The sequence below is a fragment of the Impatiens glandulifera genome, chromosome 1, assembly GCF_907164915.1.
Source record: "Impatiens glandulifera chromosome 1, dImpGla2.1, whole genome shotgun sequence".
Lineage (NCBI taxonomy): Eukaryota > Viridiplantae > Streptophyta > Magnoliopsida > Ericales > Balsaminaceae > Impatiens > Impatiens glandulifera.
This window is the reverse complement of record NC_061862.1, coordinates 45,822,432-45,843,849: the sequence shown is the minus strand read 5'-3', so window position 1 is coordinate 45,843,849 and position 21,418 is coordinate 45,822,432. Positions and strand designations below refer to the sequence as shown.

At 30.6% G+C, this 21,418-nt stretch overlaps 2 protein-coding genes across 2 annotated transcripts; both read left to right on the top strand.

The window, feature by feature from the left end:
* Positions 1–8,602: 8,602 nt before the first annotated feature.
* LOC124927010 (guanosine nucleotide diphosphate dissociation inhibitor 2-like) lies at positions 8,603–14,977 on the top strand. The gene is made up of 13 exons (XM_047467705.1): positions 8,603–8,764; positions 10,518–10,580; positions 10,668–10,751; positions 10,853–10,960; positions 11,059–11,231; positions 13,060–13,171; positions 13,277–13,357; positions 13,547–13,609; positions 13,695–13,796; positions 14,013–14,137; positions 14,227–14,437; positions 14,513–14,587; positions 14,713–14,977. The coding sequence occupies exons 1-13, from the start codon at positions 8,678–8,680 to the stop codon at positions 14,761–14,763; spliced, it is 1,335 nt and encodes a 444-aa protein (XP_047323661.1). The 5' UTR covers positions 8,603–8,677; the 3' UTR covers positions 14,764–14,977.
* Positions 14,978–16,981: 2,004 nt separating this feature from the next.
* Positions 16,982–19,516, top strand: LOC124921025 (probable prefoldin subunit 3). Its single transcript, XM_047461623.1, has 6 exons — positions 16,982–17,227; positions 18,272–18,329; positions 18,674–18,745; positions 18,831–18,950; positions 19,032–19,133; positions 19,224–19,516. Exons 1-6 carry the CDS (start codon positions 17,061–17,063, stop codon positions 19,302–19,304), a joined length of 600 nt encoding a protein of 199 aa, XP_047317579.1. The 5' UTR covers positions 16,982–17,060; the 3' UTR covers positions 19,305–19,516.
* Positions 19,517–21,418: the final 1,902 nt, after the last annotated feature.

Below are 21,418 nucleotides of genomic sequence, written 5' to 3'. Positions count from 1 at the left end.
GATTTACAACAAGATCTATATATCTCTTACAAGTAAATATATTTCTTACTAGCAAGATCTACCAATCTTTTTACATCAAGATCCTTGGATTTAACCCTATATATTTTCAGCGATATTTTCAGCAAATCGTTCTCTATCTGCCTCACTACCGGTGAACAATTACTCTGCATCAATAAAACATCTTCGTTCCTTCATATCGCTCGTCACTATCTCATGCGCCACCGCGTCTTGGAAAATGCAACCGCTCTATCGCCGCGTGCTCCGTCACCGTGTTGACACCTTTAGAATCTTCCTTAACAAACTAATGAGACATTCTCCATTAACGCTGCAAATCTCCGATCTCTCTTCTTTCAGACATATTAAGTAAATTGAGAACCTTCTATGTCGCTTTGATCTCGCCAGATCTGAAGAAGTAGAACTTATTGTGACGCCATTTCTATGTCGCTTTGATCTCGCCAGATCTGAAGAAGTAGAACTTATTGTGACGCCATTACAAATCTGAAGAAGCAGAACTTATTGTGAAGCTTCGATCTCGCAAACGCCATCCGCACATATCTGAAGAAGTAGAAGAAACGAGGAAACGAACTATAGATCTGAAGCTTGGTATATACATTTCTCATTCTATTTATTATTTTCTACCGAAAAATCTCAATTGTTCTTCTTCTTCTTCTTCATCCTCTTCTAATTTGTTGTTGTATTAGATATCTATATATATATAATGATGCTTAATTTTTAAAGTGTCCGGATTGCCGGGTCGAGAGTAGTGGTTAATTTGGATACTTGGGTCAGATTGTGGGTTGACCCGCCTTTAAATTTAAAACGGTTAAAAATAAAATTAAAAATGTTAGAGGTATGTTTCGAACTTGCAACCTAACAAAACAAGTACAACTCTTTAACCAACTAGGCTACTAAGACTTTATATTTTAAATTCAACACCAAATTTGATAAACGCAGGACGTTTTAATATTAGTATAAGTTCAACTTTTTAACTAACTAATCTATATATATATATATATAATGATGCTTAATTTTTAAAGTGTCCGGATTGCCGGGTCGAGAGCTATGGTTAATTTGGATACTTGGGTCGGATTGTGGGTTGATCCGTTTTAAAATTTAAAACGGTTAAAAATAAAATTAAAAATGTTAGAGATATGTTTCGAACTTACAAACCTAACAAAACAAATACAACTTTTTAACCAACTAGGCTACAAAGACTTTATATTTTAAATTCAACACCAAATTTGATAAACGCGGGACGTTTTAATATTAATATAAGTTCAACTTTTTAACTAACTAATCTATATATATATAATGATGCTTAATTTTTAAAGTGTCCGGATTGTCGGGTCGAGAGCTGTGGTTAATTTGGATACTTGGGTCGGATTGTGGGTTGACCTGTTTTTAAATTTAAAACAGTTAAAAATAAAATTAAAAATGCTAGAGTTATGTTTCGAACTTGCAACCTAACAAAATAAATACAACTCTTTAAGCAACTAGACTACAAAGACTTTATATTTTAAGTTCAACACCAAATTTGATAAACGCGGGACGTTTTAATATTAATATAAGTTCAACTTTTTAATTAACTAATCTATATATATATATATAATGATGCTTAATTTTTAAAGTGTCCGGATTGCCGGGTCGAGAGCTGTGGTTAATTTGGATACTTGGGTCAGATTGTGGGTTGACCCGCCTTTAAATTTAAAACGGTTAAAAATAAAATTAAAAATGCTATAGATATGTTTCGAACTTGCAACCTAACAAAATAAATACAACTCTTTAACCAACTAGGCTACTAAGACTTTATATTTTAAATTCAACACCAAATTTGATAAACGCAGGACGTTTTAATATTAATATAAGTTCAACTTTTTAACTTACTAATATATATATATATATAATGATGCTTAATTTTTAAAGTGTCCGGATTGTCGGGTCGAGAGCTGTGGTTAATTTGGATACTTGGGTCGGATTGTGGGTTGATCCGTTTTAAAATTTAAAACAGTTAAAAATAAAATTAAAAATGCTAGAGATATGTTTCGAACTTACAAACCTAACAAAACAAGTACAACTCTTTAACCAACTAGGCTACAAAGACTTTATATTTTAAATTCAACACCAAATTTGATAAACGCGGGACGTTTTAATATTAATATAAGTTCAACTTTTTAACTAACTAATATATATATATATATATATATAATGATGCTTAATTTTTAAAGTGTCCAGATTGTCGGGTCGAGAGTTGTGGTTAATTTGAATACTTGGGTCGGATTGTGGGTTGACCCGTTTTTAAATTTAAAGCGGTTAAAAATAAAATTAAAAATACTAGAGGTATGTTTCAAACTTGCAACCTAACAAAACAAATACAACTTTTTAACCAACTAGGCTACAAAGACTTTATATTTTAAATTCAACATCAAATTTGATAAACGCTGGACGTTTTAATATTAATATAAGTTAACTTTTTAACTAACTAATCTATATATATATATATATAATGATGCTTAATTTTTAAAGTGTCCGGATTGCCGGGTCGAGAGCTGTGGTTAATTTGGATACTTGAGTCGGATTGTGGGTTGACCCGTTTTTAAATTTAAAACGGTTAAAAATAAAATTAAAAATGTTAGAGGTATGTTTCGAACTTGCAACCTAACAAAAATAAGTACAACCTTTTACCAACTAGGCTACTAAGACTTTATATTTTAAATTCAACACCAAATTTTATGAACGCGGGACGTTTTAACATTAATATAAATTCAATTTTTTAACTAACTAATATATAATGATGTTGAGTAAATGAATACTTGTGTGGATTGACCCACCATATACTTAAAACGGTTAAAAATAAAATTAAAAATGTTATCCGTAATTTTTTCACGGTTTTTTATATTATTACTCGTGCAAATGCACGGACTAAATGCTAGTATACATTAATTGTACTCTAGATTTAATCAGATATTTGTTTGAGTTTCGATCATGTTGTAATTTGTTGGAAGTATTTTCTGTTTGAATACTCAGATTTTAGAAATGATGATTGAGTCTAGACGATCGAATGAAGATTTCTTATTATATATTTTTTTTAGAAATGTTGATTATCACCGAGAGCACAATGCTCTCGGTAAAAGAATTTAATCATCTCCGAGTGCAATAGATGCTCTCAAAAATATTAATTTTTCTTCACCGATAGTCATATCACCGAGATAGAGCGAGAGCATTTATCGCCCTCGATGAACATTATCACCGAAAACATTTTGTCCTTCTCCAGGGTTTTTACTTTCCTTAAAAATGAATTTTTTACTAGTGTAGTGTTTCTCTTATGAGGAAGTTGAATATTAAATAAAATAATTAAAAATATATAGGTGGATAATTTTTCAATTTTATATTTAAGTCTTTTCTTATTTGTAGACATTTTATATTTATAGACGTTTTATATTTTAAACTTTTCATTATCTTATTTCATGTATATATATAAATTTATTCTCTATCAATGAAAATACACATACTTTTATTCTAATATCCTTTTTATCTATCCTTTTCTCTTTACTTGGTATAAGACCTAGAAAAAGATTATCTCTCAATTAATTTTTTTTCCTCCAACATATTTATGTGAAATTGAATCAACTAAATTTTATATGTCAACGAAACTTTTCTTTCCCCGAACTCAACTCTACTTGCTCTAGTAGAAGAAACTTTGATTGCAGCCATGATGGTTAATCATGACTTTGAATTATGGGAGGAACATGATCAACTCAACATAAGTTGGCTTCTCTCCACTCTCACTAAACCTATATTTGCTCGGGTTGTCATTGATGCGTATAAAACGACACTTCGTTTATGGACGACCCAAGAAAAATGTTGCAACTCAATACAGGTCGCGGTTACATCTTTTTATTTAAACTCAAAAGAAAAGAAAAAAAACTATGACTGATTATCTGTTTCACTAATGATCTCACCATTTTGTAATAATTCACACGAGGGACTATCTGCAATCTCTGAAATCCATTGCCGATTCACTTGCCTCTATCAATGAAAAAAGTCTCTCATTTGGATCTCCTCACCTAAGTTCTCACTAGTCTCAATCCTGAATATGATTCTTGTTGTCGCTGTAACAACACGAGTTGAACTTGTGAGCATTTCTAAATCAAAAACAATGTATCGAACTCTATCATTTAAATGTCTCAAACAGATCTACGAATATTGTTATTACCGCAAATAGTCGCGAACGAAACTCTAAATGGCAGTCACGGAGCTTCTCATCTTCCTTAGGAAGAACCCTCACTATTCCTTTATAATGGGTGTGGATGGGCTAACATACAAAGCCTTCTTGGGCCTAGCATTGATGGGCCATGTGCTACTAGGCAGAAAAACAATATGCCCAACAGTGGTTATAATGGGCCCAACAATGAATCCTATAATGGAAAAAAAATTATTTTTCAGAAATCGTCAAAATTTTAGAAATCTTAATGGAGGAAATAACCATCACAAATGTAATACATGTGATAAAATTGGTCACGCCTCTAATAATTGTCGTGCTCATATACAATGTCAATTATGTAATATATTCTCAATCACAAATTGTCGTCGTCAATTTGATCAAAATTTTATGCTTATTAATCCTCATGCAACAATGATGACATCAACAACAGTCATCTCCAACCCCGCAGGGTATGCTATTTCAGGTGCATCAAATTATATTATTAATGTTTGAAAAATCTTCAAACTCATTCTCCTTATCAAGGTAGTGAACAAATAATTGTCAGTAATGGTGAGTATTTATCAATTTCTAATATTAAAAGCTCTAAGATTAATTAAGTGCCAAAATCACTACATCTACGGAATATTTTGCATGTACCTCATTTATCGAAACATTTTTTGAGCATTGCTATTTTACGACTTGCAATAATATCTTTTTTGAATTTCATCCATCGTATAGATAATAGTATGAAGATAAAGGTAATTCAGGTCAAATTTAAAGACAGACTATACTATCTTTCTCTGCCACCTAGAAATAAACAAGCTCTTTTTGGCACCCGATCCTCAACAACAACATGACATCATGATTTCACGCTAATGTTACCTATAATTTGAAATAAAAATATTTCATTTTGTGAAGCTTGTCAATTATGGAAAGCACATAAACTCCCTTTTAATATTTCCCGTCACGAACTGATGATGCGATTCATTTAATTCACTCTAATGTATGGGGTCCATCTCTGATTTTTTTCAAACTCTGGTTGTCATTACTTTGTATATTTTGTTGATGATTTTAGTTGCTTCACATTGGTTTATTCGACCAAAAAGAAATTTGATGTCTTATTTAACTTCACTAAGTTCAAAACTTTGGTGGAAATCAGTTCAATAAAAAGATTAAAATTCTTCAAACTGATTGGGTGGCGAATACCGCAATCTTGGATCATTAATCGAGTTAAATGGAATTCAACATCGTCTTTTTTTTCTATACACAAGCGAATTGAACAATGTTGCTGAACAGAAAATGTGTCATCTAATTGAGACAAATCATGTATTAATAGCTCAAGCTTCTATGTCATCTAAATACTGTGACGATGCTTGTCTCACTACTACTTATGTCATCAGCCGGTTTTCCACACCCGTTTGTGCAATAAATCTCCATATATATGTTTGTATAAAAAAATTCCTAATTGTGCATTTGTGCATGTTATCATATAACCAAGTCATACATTCAACACAAAATGGACTTCAAATTAAATCATTTGGTGCATAATTATTGGCTACAATCCTGATCACAAAGGATATCGATGTCTATATATTCTTACTGGTCGTATTTATATTTCACGATATGTTACTTTCGATGAACAAACATTCCCTTTAAAACTTTATCCAACCAAACTACTAATCCCTCTTAATAATCACCACCAATATCATTCATAAATATACTCATCCCCACATACCAAACAATCATCCCTTCATCTCTATTATCAACTTCTACTCCTCCCCTAAATACCTTATCTAATTCCCCATTTAACTAATCATGATCAAATTCCTCATCATATGAATCCACACCATCATCAACCTTCACCAAACAACTCACCCAACCCACTTACTCGTATACGTGGGCTCCACGTCGTCATCCATGCTCCAAATGCTCTTCACATCATATGATCACATGTGTTAAAACTCGTGCTCTTCATAATACAAACATTGCAATAATCTCCATCTTTCCATCCATTTGTTTTTCCGCTATCAACAAAGTTCATCAATGGCGTTCTGCCATGGTCAATGAGTTTAATGCTCTCATTCAAAATAAGAGATGTGGTCTCTTATTCCTCAATCCTCTTAGAATATTGTGTGATGCAAATGGATTTTTAAAGTCAAACAAAAAAACTAACGATTCCATTGAACGTCATAAAATTCGTTTAGTTGCAAAAGGTTTTCATCAATAAGAAGGCTTTGCTTATCTAGAAACTTTTAGCTCAGTTGTGAAACATACTACCATTCGAACTATTTTATTTCTTTCTATCACTCATCAATGACCCATTCATTGACATGACGTTAATAATACCTTTTTACATGGACCCTTCAAGAGGAGGATTTATGCCTCAATCCCCTAGTTTCAATCATCTTGACTATTTTAATTATATGTGCAAACTTCACAAAGCTCTCTATGGTCTCAAACAAGCCCTTCGTGAATGACACACAACTTTGAAAACGATTGTTCTCTCATTTGGTTCATTAATCCAAAAATGATACATCTTTATTCATTTATCATTCTCCCCATATTACATCATTTTTTTTCTTGTTTATGTAGATTATATCATCTTTACTAGTAACTCCTCTCACATTTCATCCACCACCTCTCAACTCAACCACCTTTTTCTCATCAAATTTGGGATCATTACACTACTTTCTTGATTTTGAAGTTCATTGTTCTGTATCTAATATTTTCTCTCTCAATCTAAATATATCAAGGACATTCTTCTTTGGGACAACACGAATGAGTCAAAACTTATCCATGTCTCAATATCTTATGGGTCATCTTTATCTCGACATGATTGTGACATTCTCCGTGAGTCATTTCTATATCGCAACATTGTTGGAGCTTTACAATATTTAACACATACTCGACTAGACATTTCATTTGACGCCAATTATGTTTTCCAATTTATGCAGTCGTCTACTACCACTCATTTGACTGTTATAAAAAGAATTCTTTGTTATCTTCATCACACGTCTCACCATGGATTTCTCATTCATCCATCATCCATTGTACTTTCTACCTTTTCGGACTCTTAGTTGTTCTGACAATCGTCGTTCTACAATGGGCTACTGCATAATTTATTGAATTCCAAAAAAAATAGTTATTGCTCGGTCTAACACGTAATCTGAATACCGAGTTTTAGCCAATGCCACTGTTGAACTCATTTGACTTCTATCTCTACTACACGAACTATGTCTCTCTCTTTAAACCTTCCACTCTTAGTATGACAACATTGATATGGTATTCTTCATTGTCAATCTTGTCTTCCATGCTCATACAAAACATATAAAAATTGATCTTCACTTCCTCCTTGAACGTGTTATTAAAAAATATCTTATCATTTTATACATATCTACTCATAATCAAATTGTTGACATACTCTCTAAAGGATTTGCGTCAAACTGTTTTGCTCTACGTGGCAAACTCACGATGTTGCAGGAGGATATTAAACAAAAACAATTAAAATATGTAAGCGAATAATTTTTTATTATAAGTATTTTCATAATCTTAAAATTTTCATATTTCTAAACTTTTTAATATTTATAAATTTTTCATTATCTAATTTCATGTATATATAGGTCTATTGTCTATCAATGAAAATACACATATTCCAATGTTATATTTGTCTATCTTTTTATTTATTTTTTTCTCTTTACTCTAAATAAATAAATTTGAATAATAGGATTTTTTTTATCTTAGTTGATTAAAGGCAATGCCATGCATTATAAATGATATCCTTTGTAAAAAAAGAAAATAAATACAATGAAACCCTAAAATGTGGAAAATAAAATATTCAATATTTCATTTTTTTTAAGAATTCTTTTTTATTACTTTTAATTAAGAAAAATTAGCATAACACTCCATGTGCTCCCATTTTAACTCAAAATGCTTTCAAATTAATCGAACTCATTAAGCTAGGTCTCAGAAAAAATCATTCATTTGACTAATTTGGTGAGTTATATCTAATGATGCTTAATTTTTAAAGTGTCTGGATTGTCGGGTCGAGGGCTGTGATTAATTTGGATATGTGTGAGAGTAAATGAATATTTGAGTCGGATTATGGGTTGACCCACTCATAAAATTTTACCGTAATATTTTTTTCACTATGTTTTATATTTTTACTCGTGCATTTTTGCACGGGATACACGTTAGTTTTATTAAAAACCTTTTAAAATGAAAAATATAAAGTTCTTGCTCTTAAATTAAAAAAAAATACAAAATACTTTATATATTAAAATACTTGTAGATCCTAAAATTAGCCCAGAAGCAAACCCAAAAATTGAGGGCCCATTAGACTTGGCTACTGCAACTCTACTACTCTATATAATCAACCACCCAAACATTTAGTAACCTAACCAGAAATCTCTCTCTCTACACAATTTACTCACTCTGGTTTAGGATTTGATCTGATCTTCCTATTGTCGCGATCCAATTATGGATGAAGAGTATGACGTCATAGTGCTCGGGACCGGTCTCAAGGAATGCATCCTGAGCGGTCTTCTCTCGGTTGATGGCCTTAAGGTCCTCCTTTCCCTCTTTATCATTTTATTAGTCTTCCAGAAGTCAATGGGTTTATTATATGTTCAGGATCAAATCAAAGCTTCGATCTTGTAGCTTCTGATTTAATCATGTTTAGACTTCCATTGCTATGATTATTACCGATTCAGCTACTAAATTTAGCTTTTAGTTATTTAATTTTGGATATTTCAACTGTGGTATACGCTAGGATCAATGACTAAACAATTCATTCTTATTCATGGATTGGCGAATCTGCTTCTTATAGCATCGAACCTTGTCGCAGAGATTTAGGTCCCTGTTGCTTAAATTTACTTGGTTATGTTTGTAACCTTCCTTTTAGGACTTGATCCGAAATGACTAGATTTGTGATAATTCAAATTGTATGTATTAGGGCAGGCAAACAATCAACACTGTAATTGAGAAGATCAGGGTTGCTAATGTTTTTAGCTGTTATGTTTATGAGATTTCATCCATGTGATTAGGGTTCAGACTTTATTTATACTTTGTATTCGCCCTTAAAATGGTCTGGGGAAGAGAATGGGTTTGTATTTTGACTATACATCGTAAGTGACATGGAATTAGGCTGTTGTACACTAGTCTATGTAAGTGTAGGTAGGTTAGTAGCAGCAAGATTTTTAAGGGTGAAATTTCTTGTCAATTATGGGATTGAAAGATTTGGCTCATATTTACTAGATGAAGATAGTAAATTCTTATGTGCAAGGATGAACCATCACTTAGCGCTTGTTTGATTTAGTTGCTTTTAAATTAAGTTCAAAATCACGTATTATTATTTTAACCTCTAATTTAGTTTTTAATAGAATCTAAAGCTAAATTCACATACTATTAAAGCACTTAATTTTTAGAATATTTTACGAATATATAGTAAGATTACAAAATTACTTCAAAGTTCGGATAATCCAAAATCACTTTCAACTATAAAACAACCCTTTAATGGTTTAGCTATTTTTTCAGGTTCTAATCAACTTTCTTTTCCTTGTTTATTCCACAATCAATTTCTTCAAATGTGTTTTTTTCATTTATTTATTTTTATTGTAATGTGCTGCATTAGAACTAATGGTTGATTAGACGGTCATTGGTATCAGTAGGCAATTGTTTATTTTTAGAAATGGAGAAACCATTTCTCAATATTCAATAATTAAAGATTTCACATTGTCAATATCATCTACAATAACCGTTTCTTAAATTCAAATTAAAGCATTTGTATACAAGTGTGTCTAGTTGTACATACCGTTGACAAAATAGAGCCATTTGTTTTGGAAATGGTCGATGCATTATGAAAATATGAGAGCCAATATAGAGCCGTTATAATTAGTATTATTCTTTGGTGAGAGAACTATGAGGGATCTTGAGCTGCTATTTTCCATACTTGACTACCCTGAGCAAATTGAGGGAGAATAGTCAATACAACAAGGGAGTGGTCAAAGCAAAAAATGGGACAGAGAAAGTGAGGAATCGTGATAGAGGAAGGGATGATTTAACCTTAAAGATGGATAAATATTTCATAGTTCAAAAATGAATTAGATTTACACTTGGCATAATTAGTCAATCAAACATGACTGGATGGTTCAAAATGATTCTGTATATATTGCTGCATTTGATTTGTTGAATTAACATTGAGTTTATTTATGATTTCATTCCACCTACTATTGGTGTCTTCTAACGTGTCATTCATGATCTACTTAACTATTAATGTTAAGTTTATCTTTTATTTGATGCACGATTGATTACTTTTTAGGTTCTTCACATGGATAGGAATGACTATTATGGAGGAGAGTCTAGCTCACTGAATCTTATTCAGGTTTGTGTACCAAGTTAAGATTAAACAAGTGTGATGAAATTGACTTCTGTTCTTGCTCTGATTGTCTGGGGGGATGTTTTTCTGTAGCTCTGGAAAAGATTTAGAGGAAGTGAGGCGCCTCCATCCCATTTGGGATCGAGCAGAGACTATAATGTTGATATGATCCCCAAAGTGAGTTCCTTCTTCACTTATTTGACCTTGATTGCTTTTTGTGTAATTCTTCTTTGATTTAACTTGCCTGTATTTTCTGCTTAACACTTTCATTGTTCCAGTTTATGATGGCCAATGGTACACTTGTACGAGTCCTCATTCACACAGATGTAACCAAATACTTGTATTTTAAGGCTGTGGATGGAAGCTTTGTGTATAACAAAGGAAAGGTAACTATCCAGGAAAACTGTGTAGTATTTTTTTACTCTTCCTAGTTTTCATTTCTTACCGAATCATAATATTTTTTATTATGATTATATTATTATAGGTTCACAAGGTGCCGGCAACAGATGTTGAAGCACTTAAATCTCCCCTCATGGGTATCTTTGAAAAGCGTCGTGCCCGGAAGTTCTTTATATATGTCCAGAATTACGATGAAACTGATCCAAAGACCCATGAGGGGATGGATCTGACAAGAGTGAGAACCAGAGACCTTATTGCGTAAGCTTCAAATTTTTCTTGTTTTCCTTCTTCACACGTCTTAACAAATTTTCTCTAAATGTCCGATTACGAGCTTGAGATCAGACTCCACACATCAATACTTGATATTCTATTCATAGAAATTTTTACATCACTAAGTGGGGTTCATGGCTGTGGGGGTGTCATGCTAACTTATTCCAGGGAATAAAACATAGTTTTCAAAAGAAAAAGATTAAAAAAAGATTTTGTACCTCACTTCGAAAAGTGTAAGGTGACTTGGTATGGGTAGTACATATGATACCTTCTACTTGCTAAACATGATTATTTATGTACATACATATATGCACATGTATTTGAAGATTCAGCTACCTGTGTTTTGAATAAAAATATGCACGTTTTCAGAAGTAGGCAATGTCAGTTTTTTGAATTTGAATTTACTTTTCATGATAATTTCTTGGAGATGGGAAGATAGGAATCTAGGGGATGTTCCCTCTAAATTTGGTATGTAAAAGACTTAAAGAAGCGATTGATAAAACTGAAAATTAGTGTTGAATGCTGAATAATGAATTTTAAGTACGTATAGTTGTCAATAGTGAGCGTAGCGCTCGCTATAGTGAATAGCGTAGCGTAGCGACCATATATAGCTATAAGGCGCGATAGGCTACGCAGTTTGCAAAAGTCACGCTTTTGTGAGCTATAGCGATGAAAGCTGTAGTCCTAAATAGCGGCGCATTTTCAAAGCAAACAAAAATTAATATTAATTTCTCTCTCCTAATTCTTTCCTCTCCCCAAACTTTTCTCACTTATTTAAATTTCAAATTTTCTCTCGCCTTTTCCTCTTTCCACGATTATTTTTCTTCTCTTATTGCTTTTCTCTCTGGCATTTTCCTCTTCCTCTTCTTTTCTCTTTTCCACAACGAATGGTTGATAGGGATACTAAAGAAGAGCGTTGTTCATGATGGTGATGATTTTACTTGGCAAGATGTGGCAGATATTGTTGGAGTTGATGAAGCTCCTTATACATTGAGGAAATCCATAGGGACCTCAAATACAACTTCATCTATACATTTAAGAAGCTCGAAGGCACTCACATCTAATCTAGGGGGAAAAGATTAATAGGAACATCTAACACATTTGATCTTTTAGATGAAGAAGATGAATTTGATTTGGTTGTAAAAAGTGAAAAAGAGAATGATGCCGAGCATTATGAAATTTCAAATGAAGGAGTTGGTCTCGATCTTGATGAAGAAAATGACAAAGAATTTAGATTATGTTTTGAACTTTTCTAGTTTAAGAATTGATGGTTTTTATGTTTTGAACTTATATTTTTGTTATTTATGTTTTTTTACGCTTTATTTTCAAATAGCCCCCGCTACGCTATTCGCTTTACGCTATAGCCATGAGCATCTTTGACACTATTGAGTGCTATACGCTTTTGACAACTACAATGTGGAACTAATGTCGTGAAAGTACTTAGACTATTTTAGTTTACAGTGACGCAATATGTTTTATTTGCAAGGACTAAATGTATCTTTTGTAAGCTCTTACTATGTTCCTGTGTTAATTCATTTGTACCTTACCAAACTTTTTAGCTTAATTTGAACTGAATCTAAATAATTATGTGGTTTTAAATATCAATTATCAAATAAGCACTTAATTATTTTGATTAAGTGATAAGTTTTGTTATGAAATTAATTGGTAAGTTAACACTGCAAGAATTGTTACTTCCAGGCGCCATAATCATAATCAAGTTCTGTTTTATAATGTTTTGTTTGTGTAAAATGTAGCGGTTCTTTAAGCTGCAATATTCTCTTATATGTTTCTTCTGACCTTACATTTGTATCTTCAGAAAATATGGTCTTGATGACAACACTGTGGAATTCATTGGTCACTCACTGGCACTTCATAGAGATGATCGCTACTTAGATGAGCCTGCATTAGACACTGTTAAGAGAATGAAGGTAAGAATCTGGGTTCTGTATAAATATTTAATTAATTTCAGTAGCATGATAGAGGCCAAGCCTTTTGGGATCACGTCTTAAGCATTTACTTCTTTATGTGGGCAGCTATATGCAGAGTCTCTTGCACGTTTTGCAGGAGGTTCACCATATATATACCCCTTGTATGGATTAGGAGAGCTTCCTCAGGTTCCTTTCTCTTCCTTTATGTAGTTGCCTTATGTTATCAGTTAAATTTGTACTCGCTTTCATTATTCAAATGGTCAAGAATTTTTAAGTCGCCCTTGACTTTGTTCATTCAAGCATTTTCTCGCTTAGTGCTGTAAATGATGGGATTTTTCTCTTTTTTCCCTTGACTTTTTTTTTTTGTTCATTCAGGCATTTGCTCGGCTTAGTGCTGTCTATGGTGGAACATACATGTTGAACAAACCTGAATGCAAGGTGCCAACTCCTTTTTTTTTTCTTTGTTTCCACTTCTCATGTGATCAGGATTACAGAAAACTTGATATTGGTTACACTGTGCCAGGTAGAGTTCAATGATGAAGGTCAGGTCATTGGTGTGACTTCAGAAGGTGAAACTGCTAAGTGCAAGAAAGTTGTCTGTGATCCTTCCTATTTGCCTAACAAGGTGATAATAGCCAATCCATCAGTAATTGTTTTTGACCTAAGATTGCAAAGGCTAATTTGAATAATCCCTAAGAAGGTGAAACTTGTTTGTAAACAAGATAAAGCAAGCTCTAACTGATTTTTCATGGAACAGAGAGACTCTATTGTTGATATAGTCTATTTATATCTGCATTTTCCTAAAAAAACAATTTTAACTGTTTCATTTATTGTGCTTCAGGTCAGAAAAGTTGGAAAGGTTGCAAGAGCAATATGCATAATGAGTCACCCGATCCCAAATACCAATGACTCCCACTCAGTACAGGTTATCCTACCACAGAAGCAGTTGGGCCGCAAATCTGACATGTGAGTTCTCTAATCTAAGGATTATAATTATTATTTTTAACATCATTTTCAGACTGTCTCATTTGAAGCATATGTGGTTGTTTGTGCAGGTATCTGTTTTGTAGTTCTTATTCTCACAATGTTGCTCCAAAGGGGAAGTTTATTGCATTTGTATCAACAGAAGCCGAGACTGACAACCCTGAAATTGAACTAAGGCCTGGAATTGAACTCTTGGGACCCGTCGATGAGATGTTTATTGATACCTATGATAGATTTGAACCAGTTAATGAACCCTCTCTAGACAATTGTTTTATATCCGCGGTGAGTTTTTCTGAAATGCCAATCTCGATATTTTTATATCTGTTTGGCTATTAATACACTAATTTTGCCCCACAGAGTTATGATGCCACAACTCACTTTGAGTCAACTGTCGTGGATGTGTTGAACATGTATACAATGATAACTGGAAAGGTATTTTCTTTTAATTTTGCTCGCCCTGTTCGATTTGAGTTAATTGGAATTAATCTGTAAATAGTCCACCTTTTTTTTACAAATAACTCATTTTTCAATAACCTTTGGCTTGTGATTGACTGCAGGTTGTAGACCTAAGTGTGGATCTGAGTGCGGCCAGTGCTGCAGAAGAATGAGAAGCCTGGTTTCGTTCACGCACCATTCTAATGTTATCGTGTTTTTTTTTTGTTTACGAATGTTTCTCGCAACTTGGGTTTTCAATTTCACTGTAATATGAATGAATTCTGACAATTTGTGTCACAATGTGTACTCTACTTCAAAAGAGAAAAAAGAATGGTGTGGTTGCTGAATACTTAAAATTGTATGTGTTGATTTTGTTTTCATGTTCTCAAGTGTTTCTTCTTTAAAGTAATCATTTTATAATTATTTGTAATAATTTCCGTTAAAATTTTGAATTGTATGATTTTCAATGAATTTATATTTATAAATTCAAAATTATGTTATTATTTATTTAAATAAAAAAATTAGTGTCACTTATTTTTTAAATTAATTATATATTTAATTATATATATATAATAATAATATTTAACTGATTTATTTTCTTTCTTCTCGTGTTACTTTCGTGTCTAGTCTCCATTTAAGACCTGCAATAACAATCGTGGTTTATAATAATATTTTAATTATTTCTAAATTATGCATTCACTTATTTATTATTAATTTTATATTTTAAAATTATAATCCTCTTTGCCAAAGAAAATAAGTAGCATTTGTAACTCATTGAATAATAAACAATTAAATTTAATTAAAATACAATTTAATAATGTCTTTTACTTATTCTCTTTTTTAATTATATACACTTTCTTTTTTGACTCCGAACGTGGCAACCAACGGATCTTTTTCTTAATCTTTTTTTTTATTTCATAATTTATATATTGATATTTTACTTAATATTACATTGTTGAAATATATTACAAAGCATTAAATTGTTAAAATATATTATCAAGGGAATTTACTAAGGGCTTATATTAGGCTTAAGCCCAACTATTTTTATTATTATTTACTAAATTTTTATGTATTCAATTTTCAAAAATCTATAATAAAATAGTAGTCTAAGTGAGTTTTAAAGTGAATTATGTAAAATCTTAGCACTGTACTAAATGAAGAATTTAATTATCATTTTCTTTTTTGCATAATATTTTATGTATAAGGGATACAAAATCAAGGAAATAAACCCATTTGTTTTGTGAACTTGTATTAAGCATGTTTTGATTTTTCATCTTAGTGTTAGACTAATTTTATTTCATGATTTATAAATATCACTTAAATTATATTTTATTATAATTTTCATGTTGTTATTTGCTAAGTTTTTACTATACATTTTGAAATGAGAATAAAAGGTTATGTTTGAATTTTACAAATCTAACTTTCATGTTAGTTTCACAAAGTGACTTGATTATAAGAAATTGATAGAATAAATATGTATGGTTGATGTAAGATGCATATGGCCATCTTTGCCTAGTAAATTGTGAAATTTTAATACATTATGAAAATTATCACATCGTCTTTGTCATTTTGCATTTTATAAATTGAAAAAATATAACAAAAGATATCTGCTAGGAGTCATTTTAGAGATCAATATCACATTTTAGTTAAATTTTGAGAACATATTGATTTTTATTTATAAAACTTTTATATAAAGAAACTAAAAAAAAAACCTTATTTGACAATGCCCATAAAAAATGTGTTTTATATATATATATATATATATATATATATATATATTATTTTGAAATTTGGAAGTTTAATTCATTATATCACATTATAAATGCATAAAATCAATAAAGGTTTGTAAAATTTTAAAATAAATCATTACAAAAATATTTTTATTTATACTAGAAATTTTTTAACTAGATTTATTTATTTTAAAACTTAAGCATATATATACAAAATTTTTAAAAAGAAGAAAAATATACCTACTCTATTTTGAAGAAAAAATGAGAGATATTTATTGGATTTGATCAATTTTATTTATTTATTTTTAAATATTTTATTACGTTGTCAACTTAACTTAATTTAAATAAATATTTTAATTATGTATATATTAACAAATTTAATAATATTTGTTCGTTCAATTATCCTCCCGATATTTCCCAAAAGACACAAATATATATTGACGAGGGTATAAAAATATAAAATTATAATTGTTTTAGTTTATTTTCAGGTTTTAAAAAAACTAGTTTCATTGGGCTCCTTATTTGTTGTTATATAGATTGAAGACATGATCTAACTTAAATACTCAAGGCCCGCTCATAAGTAGGAAAAGCCCAGCCCAGCCCATCTGAATGAAGGAAAATTACTCCACTTCTTCAATGGCAAGCAGAAAGCAGAAGAAGCCCTTCTTCTCTGTAATTCTTCGGTGAAACCTTTGAAATCAAGCTGCGGTACTCGATTCCTGCTTCTCTCCCGAATCATAATGGCATCAGCGGTCGTATCATCATCATCATCTTCTTCTTCTTCTTCTTCAACTGGAGTTTCAGAGAGAAGAGGAATACCAGCGGCTTCTTTCGTTCAAGATGTACAAGCCTACCTTACTCAATCAGGCCTTGATGTTAACTCTTCTCTTTCATTCCTCCAAGAAAGGTGCTTATTTCTTTCCCTTTCCCTTTCTGCTAAAAATCGATGCACTATGCTGCTGTATGGCACCTGGATCAGAATCATATCTGTTCATGTCTTAGGTTGCATTACAGTTTTATTGATCTTCTCGATCGAATTGCTAGATTTTAACTGGACTATTGCACCAACTGATCTTATCGACGAATATAGAGATTGTTTAGCTGATTTCAATTTATATCAATCTATAGAATAAGCTTTCATTTTGAATATTTCCAATGATTTAGGTAATCTTATTGAAAGAGCAGTTTCTGCTCTCTTTAGTTTCAATCAGTGTACATCTTTGTTAACCTAGGTTAAACAAGATTATCTGAAATTAAAGCTTAGCTATTGTTGACAACCTTTGAATCCGGGATATCCCTAGGTAATTGGCAAGAGCCATTTAACTTTAACAATCTACGATCTCTAGTTTGTTATCGAATTATCAGAAAACCTTGGGGTTGAAATTGAATCATTCGTGTAGGCTTTGTGATACATTCGTTTGTGTTCACTGCTAACTCTAGACTAAGGCGGTGTTTGATAATACTTAATTTGAATGATTAAGTATTTATTTGAATTAAGTTAAGTTGATTACTGTTATTTAAAATCATTAATTATTTAGATGCAGTTCAAATTATGCTAAAGAATCTTGCTTTTATTCTGTAAGTTATGAATGATTGAACTCGATAATAGTTTACAAACGACAACTTTTACGTTGGACCACATTTTATCAAATTAACTTACTTACCAAGTATTTAAATTAGTTATTTTCATTTTGTTTGTTCAACATTTATTTTTTAGTGACTAAATTCATTCTGCACATTAAATTAAAATTAAGTATTCAACTCTCAAAGCTTAAATTTTAGTTTTATCAAAAGCACCTTAAGTCGTGGATTGACTTCTACATCAAGGCTATATTGTGTCGCAACATTCCTATGCTCTCCTTATCTAAGAATAACCACTAGATTCTTTTCTTCTTGGTTTAGAACATTATTTGTCAAGAATATGTTGTTTTATAATTCCTCCCTATCTCAGGCTTCAGCAGTATAGATTGGCTGAGATGAAACTTCTTGCGCAGCAGAAGGATCTTCAGGTGCGTTCTTGATGATGGATGACCTGGCTTCTCTCAATCCAGTGCTATGTGTGTTTTCCTTAGGTTTGTGTTATCCTTAATTTAAGAGAAGAAGTAAAAGGGTAATTATGTACTGTGTAGAGAAATTCCTTGGTTTGTAATACTTGTGATCGAATGGTCTTTGCTGTGTAGAATATTTAGGTCTTTTGTTTTTGTATCTGGATATGTTTTCAGATACAAAAACGTTTCAAAACTAAATGTGGATTCTATATCTGTATTCATCATCTAAGAATCTAAAATCCTGTATTTAATGGGAATTTAGAAATGATGAGAATTTGAACATTTCATTTCTTCTCGGCTATCAGGCAAAGATTCCTGACATAGAAAAATGCTTGGATATAGTTGCTGCCATGAAAGCTAAAAAGGACACTGGTGAGGTTTGTTTCCAAAACATTAATCTGTCGATTTATGTACGCACATTGTATATAAAGATAAACTGCTTAAACAAATTTCACCCCGCAGGCTTTGTTAGCAGATTTTGAAGTCTCAGAAGGCATCTATTCTAGAGCGCGTATTGAAGAGATGGATTCTGTTTGTTTATGGCTTGGCGCAAATGTCATGCTAGAGTATTCGTGTGAAGAGGTCCATTTACAGTCTTTTTTTTTGTGTCATTTTTATTATTGCAGACACGGGATTCTTACTTGTTGACATTACAAATCACAGGCAGCTAATCTTCTCCAGAAGAATCTTGAAAATGCGAAAGCCAGTTTAGAAGTTCTTATTGAAGATCTACAGTTCTTAAGGGATCAAGTAACAATAACACAGGTGATAATAATAAAAGTAGTTTTGTTGTGTTATTAAATTATTTAAGAACATTTCAAAATATTTAATTTATGGCTTACGAATGTTTTGCAGGTCACAATTGCTCGTGTCTACAACTGGGATATTCATCAACGTAGGTTTCAACAGGCTACTACTTCGAAAGAAGACTTGTGAGAAAGACGGTAAACTCTTATACTTGTTATGTTTATTTGAAGATATTTTAGTTGTTTATTTATGTAATTTCAATTCTCATTTTGTTGGCTGATTCTTAATTATGATTGGATCTTTCTTTGATTACTTTGAAACCCTAAAGATTGGAATGATGTTGTAATTTTACAATTTGAGGTAGTTTCAATTTGGACAATAATAAGTCTTAAATTATTTGATTACTTTCTATTAGTTACTATTTATTGAAATTAACTTCATTTGATTTTTTATTTTACCTTTTTCTTTCAATAAAACAATATATGTTCTCGTTAACCATTCAATCTTAACATCACTTTCTTATGGAAATGTATATATTTTTGGGTATAAAAACTTATACTAATCTTTGCCCAAGATTTTAGTAATCTTTTGGTATTTTATTTGAAGTTTGATTCCCAACTAAGATCATTTTATGAAAATTACTCGTTCCAATTTGCTTCTTTGACTCACTAGGACCACTTTTTCTTTAGGGTTCATTGAATCCATCAACATTAACATATTTTTCCCCAAATTGAAATAAATCATTTTTTCTTCCATATTGAATATACAAAATAGATCAATATTACATATACATCTAAGGCTTATTATGTCTATAGATAATACTCTTAGAGTTTGTTTGAAGTTGGTTATTACAATTTTTTTTAAACATCTAATCATTTGGTTTATTAATTAAAATAATTATAATTTATTTTAAATATAAAAGATATTATAGTAATTAAATTCAAATAATATTTTTTCTTAAATGAAATTAAAAAATCTACCATCAAACAAGCTCTTAGACAAGCTCTTAGGCCATTTTCAAATAAACATTTGATTTTGTCCTTTAAAAAGTTATAATATTTTTAAATGTATAATTAAATCATTAAATTTGTATTATTTTATAATTTTATTTAATTTATTTTATATTTTATATTTTTACGTTATATATTATTTTTTATATTTTATATGTTATATAATTTATTGATACATTGTTTATATTATGTGTATGTGTATCAAGTGTTTTTATTATTATTATTAATAATGTTTGTTTTAATATAATATGTTTGTTGTGTATGAATTATTGAATTATTTTGTTGTGTATGAATTATTAATATATAATTAATTTTATCTTAATTTTATTAAAAGAATGAGAAAAAATTAGGGTTAAATATGTAAAGTTAATAAATATATAGATAATATTAATAAAGTTAAAAAGTTAATGTAAAAAAAAAAAATATTTTAATAATATATTTTTTTTAGTCTGGAAATGAATTAATTTTTTTTTATGTGAAGTTACTACATTTTGGTTTCAAAATCGAAATAAATGAATGTAATAATTGTCTTATTTATATACTAATAAGAAATTAATATTAAATGCAGAATATTTTTTAATAAGAAAAATAAGAGATTATTAAATTATAAATGTGAACATACATGCATGTCAGCTAAAGAAAAATGGGGAAATGATGTCGAGTTTGTTTGATCTGCCACTGTTTTTCAAAGATTTTATTTTATTCAAAAACCTTAATAAAAAAAATTGGTTTAGTTGGATTAAATAATTAAAATAGTATTACATTTAGTTTGTATTTTGGTGATATATTGGAAAACAAGATTAATGTTTCTTGACTGTGCAGATTAAGAATACATTCAATATCTTTAAAATTCATTAATCCGACACGTCATGTCTTATCATATAATATCTCGAGTTTAATTCTCATTTAAACTAGTATATAAAGAAGTTAAGAAACTAAATTAATTTGTTGTGCTTAGTTATAATATTTTGCCATATCTATATATATATATAATGATGCTTAATTTTTAAAGTGTCCGGATTGCCGGGTCGAGAGCTGTGGTTAATTTGGATACTTGGGTCGGATTGTGGGTTGACCCGTTTTTAAATTTAAACGGTTAAAAATAAAATTAAAAATGCTAGAAGTATGTTTCGAACTTGCAACCTAACAAAACAAGTACAATTCTTTAACCAACTAGGCTACAAAGACTTTATATTTTAAATTCAACACCAAATTTGATAAACGCGGGACGTTTTAATATTAATATAAGTTCAACTTTTTAACTAACTAATATATATATATAATGATGATTAA

Bases quoted from the DNA above. Each gene is read 5' to 3' on its own strand.
- LOC124927010 (XM_047467705.1), top strand. From the start codon at position 8,678: ATGGATGAAGAGTATGACGTCATAGTGCTCGGGACCGGTCTCAAGGAA. The intron at 10,581-10,667 runs GTTTGTGTACCA...GTTTTTCTGTAG, and splicing joins GCTCACTGAATCTTATTCAG to CTCTGGAAAAGATTTAGAGG. The intron at 13,797-14,012 runs GTGATAATAGCC...ATTGTGCTTCAG, and splicing joins CTTCCTATTTGCCTAACAAG to GTCAGAAAAGTTGGAAAGGT.
- LOC124921025 (XM_047461623.1), top strand. From the start codon at position 17,061: ATGGCATCAGCGGTCGTATCATCATCATCATCTTCTTCTTCTTCTTCT. The intron at 18,330-18,673 runs GTGCGTTCTTGA...CTCGGCTATCAG, and splicing joins CGCAGCAGAAGGATCTTCAG to GCAAAGATTCCTGACATAGA. The intron at 18,746-18,830 runs GTTTGTTTCCAA...TTCACCCCGCAG, and splicing joins CTAAAAAGGACACTGGTGAG to GCTTTGTTAGCAGATTTTGA.